Genomic DNA, 12,266 nt, shown 5'->3' on the forward strand with positions numbered 1-12,266 from the left:
ATTATTGATCTCCTGGGATTTATAATCTACTTTTCATAAAAGTATTTTTTGTTTCTGTTTATTCTTTTAATTGAACTCCCACTATTACCATTTAATTGTCAACATAGACAATTGCATTTTAGAATGCAATGTTCAATTTTATTTTTGACCATTATAAATAGATAGATTAAATTATTAGGAAAGCCAACAAAAGACTGTAGTGATTTCTGGTTATCTGTGTATGTTAGGTCACAGGTGACCTCAGATACATGTTCTTGGCTTCTCTCCTCGCTGATCCTCTCCTGCAGTATCTGTGGAGCTCTCAGACTCACCTGCTGGGAAACTTTGAGAGAAGGTTTCTGTGTGGAAGTCCACATCCTCCCCTAGTTGATGATACAGCCCCAAGCTGTGTCTAATTACAAGACAACAAGAAGAGATCAAGTATGGGTCTCTCAGTGAGATTTAGGTCTGCAAAAGCAACAACTACATCCTGTCCAACCAAAGCAGCACAGGCTGAGGGACTGCAGCAGAGGAAATATTTACAGCTTCCTGTGTCAGCTCATTAGGCATGTTTATCCTTTGTTACTCCAACCTCTAAGTATGTGATTTCCCTTAAGGACACTGGGCTGGACAGAACGGACTCTTTATCCTGCTGATTCTCTGTTCCTAGGAGACTGCATTATAAGTTAGGTGAATTCAGTTTTTATCACTCCTTCTCCTTTAACTTTCCTGCTTCCAAAGCTCTAAGCCTCCCAGGACCTCATCACATCCCTGAGTTCAAATTCTCTCAAAAGTGTAATATTGAGAATTTGTCTTGACTGAGTCACGTGGGTCTTCAAAGCTTTGATTGGTGGTGAGGACATAACCCTTGAAATCTCTAAAAATTGCTCTTCACCTCATCAAAAACAAGGTAACTTTGTGTACTTTTTAAATATAAAAACTGGGCATTATACTATCTGGAGTCATGATGGCTTTCCAAGCCGACAAGACGTTTCCCAGTTATATCAGAAGTTATGAGCTATCATTTAGTCCCTCATTATAAAATGCCTGTATTATAAGAGAGATATTTATATGTTGTTATGCACCATAACAGAACATAACAGGGAAGCCTGGTGTGCTGCACACCATGGGGTTGCAAAGCATGTGTTACAACTTAGACACTGAACAGCAAGAGAGGGGCAGGGTTCACTGAGGCAGGCAGTTGTGTATGCTTGTAATAACAAAAGCAGCAAAACAGGAGCTAAAGCCAGGAGAAACAGATCCAGGATGGAATCAAAATTAACCCTTTCAGGTTACAGGGTTACAGAAGGAACAAATTTTAATCCACAAGGATGAGAGAATCACAATCGCCAGATCAGAGACTTTAAGCCATGAAACAATAACATGCCACCACCCACAAGAAATTTGGCCCTTTTAGCCTGGCCTTAAGTAGAAACTCTTCACAGTCCGCTTTATGTCGTTGTTCCTCAAACTGTAGATGAAGGGGTTCAGCATGGGTGTGACCACAGTGTACATCACGGAGGCTATTGCACTTGAGTGTGAGTTATGGGTAGCAGCAGAGCTGAGGTACAATCCTAAGCTCGTACAATAAAATAAGGAGACAACTGAGAGGTGAGATGCACAGGTGAGGTGGAAAATGCTTTATACTTCTCCTGAGCTGATGAGATTCTACATATGCAGGAAACTATTTTAGAGTAAGAGTAAAGGATCCCAGCAAAAGGACCACTACCCAATAGGAAAGTTGCAAGATAGATGGTGTTATTAAGAAAAGTATCAGAACTGGCAATTTGTATCACTTGATAGAGTTCACAGAAAAAGTGGGGGATTTCCAAATCTGGGCAGAAGGACAATTGCAACACCATTAAGCTGTGTAACAAGGAATGCATGGCACTCACTACCCAGGGTACCAGACACAGTAGACCATAAAGTCGAAGGCTCATGATGACCATGTAGTGCAGGGGGTGGCAGACGGCCACAAACCGGTCATAGGCCATCACAGTCAGCAGGAAGTCATCTAATGCTGCAAAAAGTATGTAAAAATACTCCTGGGTGATGCAGACTTCATAGGTTATGGCTTTGCTCTCAGTCTGAGTATTCATCAGCAACTTTAGGATCGTGGTGGAGGTGAGACAGATGTCTACAAAAGACAGGTTAGAGAGGAAGAAGTACATGGGGATGTGGAATTGAGGGTCTGAGCGCACAGCCAGGATGATGACACGGTTTCCAAACACAGTTATCAGGTACATGGAGAGGAAAATCCCAAATATGAGGGGCTGCAGTTCTGAGAATCTGAGAAGAAATTTAAAATTTTGTGTGTTGTTCCCTCGTTCCATGTGCTGGAGTTGACTACCAGGAGAAAGGAAAATGACATAATTACTTTTCACACATATGGGCATAAGTCACATATCTGAACTACTACAATATTTATTGTGCCATCAAGAAACTGATTTTACTATTTTATGTGTAGATAAGTTCTCTTTGAGAGTATGTGTGCTAAACCGCTTCAGTTGTGCCCAACTTTGTGTGACCCCACGGAATGCAGCTTACAAGGTTCCTCTGTCCGTGGTATTCTCCAGGCAAAAATACTGGAGTGGGTTGCCATGCCCTCCTCCAGGGGATCTTCCAGACCCAGGGATCAAACCCCTATCTCTTAAGTCTCTTGCAGGTTCTTTACCACCAGCACCACCTGCTATACCCCCAATTTATCTTTGACTAGGGATTTTTGTCCCATTTTCAGCATATTTACAAAAAAGGTCATATATTCTATACTGCTTTAATGCAAAATTCTTTCATGCATTTGAGAAATACATATTGAGTGCCAACCATGTTCCAAGCAATAAGTAGATGATGAAAAACAAATCTCCCACAGTTCAAGGATGTTGAGAGATAATGAGCAAATAAACTATTATATAATATGTTAGGTGGAAATCAGTCCTGAATATTCATTGGGAGGACTGATGCTGAAGCTGAAACTCCAATACTTTGGCCACTTGATGCGAAGAACTGACGCATTGAAAGATTGAAGGCGGGAGGAGAAGGGAACACAGAGGATGAGCTGGTTGGATGGCATCGCCGACTTAGATGGACATGAGTTTGAGTAAGCTCCAGGAGTTGGTGATGGACATAGAAGCCTGGCATGCTGCATTCCATGGGGTCACAAAGAGTCGGACATAACTGAGTGACAGAACTGAACTGAACAGCACCCAATATAAACAATTATCCTGTTCTAAATCAATAGTAAGATGATGAGAATCCCTAGTCTAGATCAAAATATTTCTAAATCCACTGTACATACAAATCACCAAGGTTTCTAATTCAATGCAAATTCTGATTCACCAGGTCTCTTGTCGACCCATGGATCCTGTTTCTGACAAGCTCCCAGGTGTTGTTGATGCTGCAGGTCCAGGTCTGTGAATCATGCTTTAGGTAGCAAGAAAGTGATTCTGTGTTGGAGTCAGGTATACACAGTTTTGGGCTTCCCTGGTGGCTCAGACAGTAAAGAATCTGCCTTCAGTGCTGGAGACATGGGTTTGATCCCTGGGTAGGGAAGATCCCCTGCAGGAGGACATGGCAACCCACTCCAGTATTCTTGCCTGGAGAATTTCATGGACAGAGGAGACTGGTGGGCTACAGTTCATGGGGTCACAAAGAATCAGACATGACTGAGTCACTAACACTTTCACTTTCGCTATTCAGTTTAATCTTCTTCACCAAAAATCTTTTATATATATAATTTTGAAAAAGTTTTTCACTTGCTTTATAGGTGATTACACAGAACTTATCATTTTAAACACAGCAACCAACCACCCTAGTGAGAATAGGACGCTTTCCCAAGAACACCAAAATCCAAACTTCAGTGAATAGATAAAGGGCATGAAAGTGAAATATTTTGCTTAGTAATACAAAGTGTAGTTTAAATTTTCTACCTATTGACTTTTTCCCCCGACTCAAAGGCCATATTAAGTGAATGTATTCAGATGTGTTCTTCTGTGTAAACTCCACTTGGAAATCTGTAATTGACTAACATTTGCCAGTAACTAGGGTAGGTACTGTGGACACCGGTAAACAACAGAACAGGATCCTAAAGAGAAGAATAAATCTGAATAACCACCTATACAGTAAACTATAGGTTAAAGTCTCCACTGTCAAGAAGAGGAATCAAGGAAATAATTTACATAAGCAAATAAGGCAATAATTAAGGAATGGTGTATGCAAAATGAAAACTATAGTCACAGTTTTCTTCTGATATAAAATTGCATAAAATACCTTGGCTAGTAAGTGTAGCTTTTTCCCCCACTGTGGTGCTATTACTTATAACAATTTTTTCATTAACACAAGAGAAAAAATATTTGGGATGATATGTATCATTTGAGAGGAAATAATTCTTAAGAAATCCATGTTATCCCATGAAAAAACAGGAATTGTAAATATTGTGAATAAAGTTTGGGAAAATTTTTGAGAAATTTAAAGATGGACAAAGGTGGAAATTGTTTATAAATCAGACAGAGAAAGAACTTATAGATGTGAGTTGCCTCACTGCTATGAAGAATCTGAATCAAAGAAATGAAAATTTCTGAGAATAAAGGGAGTGAGCAATTTCTACTTCTACACTCTGATCAAAAAGTATCAAATTCTGGCTCAAACACTTTGCATCCTGCAAAAGTGGGAACTTCTTTAATCCTATGACTGTTGGTCTTTTTATATGTGCCATTCCAAAGAACATTTTCAGAGCCTTCTCTATGTCTTTGTACCTTAGACTGCAGAGCTGAAGGGGTTCAACATGGGTGTGAACACAGTGAACATCACTGAGGCAAACACACTCAACTCTGAGCAAAAGGGTTTGTGGAGCAGCAAGGCTGAGGTACAAGCAAAGCTCATACAATAAAGAAAGGATACAACTGAGAGGTGAGAGGCACAGGTGAAAAGCACTTTATACTTCCCCCATGTTGATGGCACTACACGTATAGAGGAAACTTTCTTAGAATAAGAGTAAAGGATCCCAGGCAAGAGATCACCACTCAGGAATATTACAGTTTCAAAATACATCACCATGTCACTAAGAAAGGTGTCACAATTGGCAAGTTGGCTATCCTGTTTGATTTCACAGGAAAAGTGGAGGATTTCCAAAGTTGTACAGAAGGACAGTTGTGACCCTATTCATCTTTGTAACCAGGAATACAGGACACTCATGAATCAAACACCAGAACTAGCAGTCCACAGAGCAGAAAGTTCAGGGTTATAGAATAGTGCAGGGGTTGACAAATGGCCATGAAGTGGTCATAGGCCTTTGTGTCAGAAAAGTGCTGTCCAAGTCTATAAAGAGTGGGTGAATGTATAGTCACAGGTTATGACTTTGCCTTCTTTGGGATGGTGGTTAAGGTGAAACATATCTAAAAAGAACAAATTGGAGAAGAATAATTACATGGGTGTGCAGCAGTAGGAGTCAAAGACGGTGGCCAGGATGATGAGCAGTTTTTGTTTTTTAATTTATTTGGCTGCACAGGGTCGCAGTTGTGGTGTATGAGATCTTCACTGCAACATGTGAGATTTTTAGTTGTGACCTGTGGGATCTAGTTTCCCGATCAGGAATCGAACCTTGAGCCCCTGCATTGGGAGTGCAGAGTCTTAGCCACTGGACCATCAGGGAAGTCTCAAGATAAGCAGGTTTTCAAACACAGTGATCAGGTACATGGACAGGAAACTCTCAAACATGAAGGACTGCAGTTTTTATTCCTCTGAAATTCGAGAGGAAGAAATTGTGAATTTGGGTATCATTTCCTGGCACATGTGGTCCTTACCAACATTTGTTGATTTTTGTCTCTTTAACAATAGCCATTCTGACCAGTGGGAAATGTATCTCATGGTGGTTTTGATTTCCCATTCTCTGAAGATGTCAAACCTCTTTTCATGAGCCTGTTGACCATCTGTATGTATTCCTTGGGGGAAAAAATGTCTATTGAAAGTCCTTTACCTGTCTTTAATTTGGTTGTTTATGTTTTTAATTAAGTTGACTGAGTTCTTTTTTTGAATAACAGTCCCTTATTGGATGTATAATGTGCAAATACCTTTTCCCAAGAGTAGGTTTCCTTTTAGTTTTGTTGCTGGTTTCCTTCACTCCAGAGCTTTTTTGTTTGATATAGTTCTGCTTATTTTTACTTTTATTTTTCTTGCCAGGGGAAATATATTCCCCCCCCCCAATATTTCTAAAACTGAAGTTAAGGTATTACTGCCTATGTTTTATTCTATGATTTTTAATGTTTCAGACCTCACATTTAAGTCTTTAACGTATGTCGAGTTTATCTTTGTATGTAATGTGATAGAGTGGTTCAGTTGCATTCTTTTCCCTGAAGTTGTCCAGTTCAAAAAATACTCTTCATTCTTGATTGTTACCAAAGAAGCAGCTACAGTTATTTTTAATGCTTTTTCCTTTAAGCATTGTACTGTAATTGTTAACAACCTTGTCTGATATATAGTTTCAATTTTCTGATTCTATCACCTTATTCAGTCTTTGAGTACTTTTGGTTTTCCATTTTAAATAGAAGAGAACATTTCAATATTGCTTATAAAATAGTTCTGGGTATTGAACTCCCACAGCTTTTATCTGTGAGATAATCTTTCTTTCTTTAATATCTGAAGGATAACTTTTCTGGATAGAGTATTTTGGTTGATAGTTTTTGTATAACAATATTAGAAGTATGATATTCCATTGACCTGATGAGAAATTTGCTCATAGCCTAATGATGATACCTTTGTAGGTTACTCTTCTTTTTTTCTGGCTGCCTATAACATTCTTTCTTTGCCATCGTCTTTACTGGGGGAATCCTGAAAATGGTGGGCTCTATTGCCACACCCAGAGTGACCAGGGTTGGGGGCTACACCATCTGTTCTACCTGGTTCTCTGTGGCTCTAGATGTTGCTGCATCCAGGAGGCCAGGGTCATGTGTACCACCTCCACTGATGCTACCAGGTCCCCCTGGGGCAATGGGCTCAGCTGCCTCAGCTGTGCGGCTGAGACCAGGATCACTGCCTTTGTTGTTCTCCCAGTTCCATCTCCTCTAGGTGAAAAATCCATTCACCTTCAGATGTACAACAATGTGTATCTCTGGTGCCCTGATGTGTTGGGTAGAAAAAACTTTGTTTAGTAATAGATGTTTTACTAGTTGTAGATTGGAGAGGTGAGACACAGTAAGTGTCTTCTGCCACCATGATGCTGACATCACCAATGATGAAATATTTTTCCCACAAGTTGCAAGATTAAAATACATACATAAGTGGAGTAGACTATCATATACTAGTGAAGAAAGAATTGCCACATGGCTGCATACAACCTCCTGGATGAACTTTAGAGTTGTAACTTATAAAATTACAAGTGCATGTAGACTTATGAAGAGCCCAAAAGAGATCAGAACAACTCAATATTAAATCTCACTTGATAATAAAGGCATTATATTCAAACATTTACTATTAGAGTGAGTGGTTATGCAGCAATAACTGAATAAAACATAAAATTGTACAGAATTGAAGGTGATTATAATAATTTTCTCATTCTATGCATTTTTTCTGATATTTAAAGATAGCATTCAACATTACTGCCTTTGAACTTTATTACAGAAAATGGTGTTAAAAAGTACTCCATTGCAGTTTCCTCCCTGTTAAGCAGTAGATTGGCAGATGTGTTTGGTTGCACAAATTGTGACCCTGAATCACAAGACGGAATAGGCCGTCAAGCTCTCTAGTGAGTCACCTTTGATCATGAGATACACATACATATACATATATAAAGAGTCGACTCTTGAGCAATGCAGGAGTTGGGGCAATGACACCCTGTGCAGTTGAAAATCTGCCTAAAACATGCAATCAACGCTCCTTATACACAGTTCCGTACTCTATGATTCAATCAACCCTCTTATAAAATTATATAAATTGCATTCGATTTCACTTGTACTTTATTTATATGAGTAATTCATCTCATGACTATTCTTTCAGGAAAAAAAGGCAAAAATTACTCAGGGTGATATATGTCATTTGAGAAAAAATTCTTCCTCATGTTACTCCATAAAAAATGAGAATGTCCAAATATTCATATCCAAAGTTTGGAGAATTTTGAAATAGAAAAAAGCAAAACTTAAAAAAATGCCTATACAATAGACTGAGGAGAAAGCTTAATAAAGTGAGTCACTGGATGTGTATAGAGAGCTTGAATTAAAATAAAATGGAAATTCCAAGAAACAAAGAGGAGTGAATTTTATTACACAATGGACAAAGAATCACAACTTCTGGTTGCAGGACTATTTTCTGTGAAATCAAGGGCAGTTCATCATCCCCAGGGCAATTGACTGGTTTGTGACTGCCACCCCGTTGAATCTCTTCAGAGTTCTCTTTATGTCTTTCTTGCTCAGAAAGCAGATAAAGGGGTTCAGCATGGGTGTGGTTGTGATGAACAAATAAATGATGAAGAAAAAAAGTGATAAACTTTAGTTTCATATTTGACTGTCTGATGAAATTGTGGACATGGCTTTGGTTGCCAAGTTGGTACTTTTTCCCAGAGAAATAGCACAACTCATGACTTTTCTTTTAGTAAACTGAAAAACAAATTGTTCAATATAAAACATTTCACTTCAGAAGAAATTTTTCCCAAGGAATGCGTGAAGAGTCGTGAGGTAAACAGGAATTTCCATATATTCCACTTAAGGTTGCAAATCAGTTTGTGGAAATAGAAAAAAGAAAAAAAAGCAAATAGCATAAAGGTTAGGCAAGAGAGCTAGTTAACTTGTATAGAGAAGTTGAAATCAAATAAATGGAAATATCAGGCAGTAAATTGAAAGAGCAAGTGCTCTTTTCACAATCTGATCAGAAAATCACAATTTTAGCCTCTAAGGCACTGCATCTTGCAAAAATCGACACTTCTTCTGCCTCAAGACAATTGGTTCTAATATAGTTGCCATCCTAAAGAATTTTCTCAGAGCCCTCTTTATGTCTTTATTCCTCAGACTGTAGATGAAGGGATTCAGCATGGGTGTGACCACAGTGTACATCACTGAGGCTGTTACACTTGAATGTGAGTTGTGAGTAACAGCAGGGGTAAAGTACACTCCTAAGACTGTACAATAAAATAAGGAGACAATGGAGAGGTGAGATGCACAGGTGGAAAAGGTTTTATACTTCCCCTGAGCTGATGAGATTCCAGTTATGGAGGAAACTATCCTAGAGTATGAGTAACATATTCTAGCGAATGGACCACCACCTAACAGCCCAACTGCAAAGTACATCATGGTTTTATTAAGAAAGATGTCAGAACAGGCAAGTTGGATCACCTCTTTGAATTCACAGAAGAAGTGGGGGATTTCCAAGACTGTACAGAAAGACAGGCGCAGGGCCAGTACAGTTTGTAACAAGGAATTCAGGGCACCTATCATCCAGGACACCAGAACCAGCAGTGCACAGAGCCGGGGGTTCATGATGGCTGTGTACTGCAGAGGGTGACAGATAGCAACATACCGGTCATAGGACATGACAGTCAGGAGAAAGTCATCCAACTGCACAAACAGTAGGAAAAGATATATCTGAGTGAAGCAGTCTTCATAGGAAATGACTTTGCTTTGTGTTTGTATATTCACCAGCATTTTGGGGACGGTGGTGGAGATGAAACAGATGTCTACAAGGGACAGGTTGGAGAGGAAGAAGTACATGGGGGTGTGGAGGTGGGGGTCTGAGCTGACGGCCAGGATGATGAGCAGGTTTCCAAACACAGTGACCAGGTACATGGAGAGGAAAAGCCCAAATGTGAGGGGCTGCTGTGCTGGTTCCTCTGAAAATCCCAGAAGAAGAAATTCTGAAATTTGTGTTTTGTTGCCTGGTACCATATTTTGGTGGTCGCTATTAGGAAACAAAAAAAGAACATGATTAATTTTTGCACATGTGGGCATTAACATAGTGAAAAGTGTAAATCCACATTTCTGCAGTATTCAAGATATCTTCTATGACATCTGTGATTAGAAATTCCTGTTTCACACTCAGGCTTTTGGCCAACAGCTCATGTATTACCCAGTTTAAATGCAAAATTCTTTCACACATTTGAGGAATTTATGTTGAATACTGACTGTCTTCTGGGGTGAATGGATAGGATGCTAAGAACAAAACTCCCTACAGTCCAATAGTGAATAAAAATATAAATTAACAAATACAAAAACACATTGGCATGTCTTATAGTGAAAGATGCTGTGGAAAAAATTCACTCTATAAAATAGAGTAGATGGGAAAACAAAGCAGTTATAAGACAGGGGCTTCCCTTGTAGATTAGTTGGTAAAGATTCGGCCTGCGATGAAGGAGACCTGGGTTTGATCCCCGGGTCAGGAAGATCCCCTGGAGAAGGAAATGGCAACCCACTCCAGTATTCTTGCCTGGAGAATCCCATAGACAGAGGAGCCTGGCGGGTCCTCTGGGGTCACAAGACCATGGGGTTTCAAGAGTCAGACACTACTTGGCTACTTTGACTAATAAGTTGAGTGGAGGTGTTATGCTTTACTGGGAGTTCAGGGAGACCTCAAACAAGGAGAAATTTGAACAGAGACCTGATGGAAGACAAAACGAGATATTATGTTATCTGGGAGATGCGAGTACCCTGTTGGGGAAAGAGTCAGTGTGAAGTCATTGAGAGTGGCACTTGTTTCAAATATTCGAGGCTCAAAAGGAACCTAAAGTGTCCAGGGTAATGAGCAAGAAGGGGAGTGAGGGAGATGACGTCAAAGGATGTGGATAACCTCCCTGCTGCTGCCAAAACTGCAAGGCACAAAGAGTCCCTCATGCACATGTTCTTCCTTTCACATTTGTATTTTGCTTTAAAATTTAAAACAATTCCTTTGAATAGAAACAGATTCCCTCCTTATTTTCATCTTCTGGGTAACACTGTTGTGTCTGTCTTTTACAGGTCACTTTTTGGAGTAGATAAACTTAAGTACCACAGCCCAGTGAACTGCTCATTCCCCACAACACACTCTCATGCAAATAGAGCACATGATTACTTACTGGGCTTATTACTTCCTGCATGCCCATGCTAAGTTGCTTCAGTCCTGTCTGACTCTTTGTGACTCTATGGACTGTAGCCCAAGGCTCCCCCATCCATGGGATTTCCCTGGCAAGAATACTGGAGTGGGTTGCCATTTCCTTCTCCAAGGGATCTTCCTGATTCAGGGATTGAACCCGAGGCTCCTGCATTGCAGGCAGATTCTTTACCATTGAGCCACCAGGGAAGCCCCATTACTCCCTAGTTCTCAACTCCAGCCACAATAATTAGGAAAGGAATAATACAGAGCAAGCTGTCAACATCAAAACATCTTTACCCTAGAGAATGTAGAAATAGTACATAAGTTCTAGTCGGTAAGCCTCCCGTGGGACTTCATTTTAATGTGACCATTTTGTGTTCTGTATTAAAAGATAAATTAAAAAGCAGTTCAAAATATGACAAAGAAGAAAAGGACATGGGGAGGAAAACAAGGGTCACCTGTGAGTCATATCTCTTCCTGGTTGCCTTGTTTTAGAGCACATGTCTTTGATTATGTATACATCTTCTAGAACAAGTCTAATGACCTCATTGATATGTATCATGGTCACCCCCATGCTGAACTCCTTCATCTGCAAATCAAGATCTAATCAGCTCAGTTGGTCCCTGAGAGACTGATGACAAAGCTTCCTTAGTTCTGGCAGCAGTCCAACCCCAGTTTTAGCCCCTTGATGCCCAGAAAACCTAATGAAGCAGCCTACAGCAATTTATCAAAAGAAAAATGAGTCATCTTTATGCCGTCAAAACATCTTTTATAGTGTTTTATAATGTAAAAGCTTTTATTCTTTTTTTCTGTTAAAATGCAGTCAAAGGAGGAAAAAAGAAACATCTTACTGGTTGAACATTGCACTAGAAAACTAACAACAATTGATTATTGTTTGAAAATGATTAAAATCTATTAGAAACCATTGTTATGTTAGAAACATTAGCAACAGAAAATATACAAAGTTCAACAATAAATTAAGTTTTAAAACATAATTGGTAAACGGACTGCAGCCCACCCAGTTCCTCTGTCCATAGCATTCTCCAAGCAAGAATACTGGAGTGAGTTGCCATTCCCTTCTCCAGGAAAGACCTTTCTACATGATCTTCAATACAAAGAACTGAATCAGAAAACCAGCATCTGAACTGCAGATCTAATGCATGTTAGATGTATGAACTTAAGTAAGACTATAGATCCATTCTAAACATTAATATCCTTACTCAGTGGTAATAGTGGTGTCCATC

The 12,266-nt window shown here is 39.5% G+C and overlaps 1 protein-coding gene and 1 pseudogene across 1 annotated transcript; both read right to left on the minus strand.

The window, feature by feature from the left end:
* Positions 1-1,392: 1,392 nt before the first annotated feature.
* Positions 1,393-2,225, minus strand: LOC145510828 (olfactory receptor 7A10-like; annotated as a pseudogene).
* A 6,627-nt stretch (positions 2,226-8,852) lies between these two features.
* LOC145510829 (olfactory receptor 7A17-like) lies at positions 8,853-9,872 on the minus strand. The gene has a single exon (XM_081503017.1). It carries the CDS (start codon positions 9,840-9,842, stop codon positions 8,853-8,855), a length of 990 nt encoding a protein of 329 aa, XP_081359143.1. The 5' UTR covers positions 9,843-9,872.
* Between the last annotated feature and the right edge of the window lie 2,394 nt (positions 9,873-12,266).

Source organism: Giraffa tippelskirchi, chromosome 6, assembly GCF_054371585.1.
Source record: "Giraffa tippelskirchi isolate mGirTip1 chromosome 6, T2T-mGirTip1v1.2.pri, whole genome shotgun sequence".
Lineage (NCBI taxonomy): Eukaryota > Metazoa > Chordata > Mammalia > Artiodactyla > Giraffidae > Giraffa > Giraffa tippelskirchi.

What these genes read in the sequence shown, in the direction of transcription:
- LOC145510829 (XM_081503017.1), bottom strand. Translation starts at nt 9,842, where the DNA reads ATGGTACCAGGCAACAAAACACAAATTTCAGAATTTCTTCTTCTGGGA.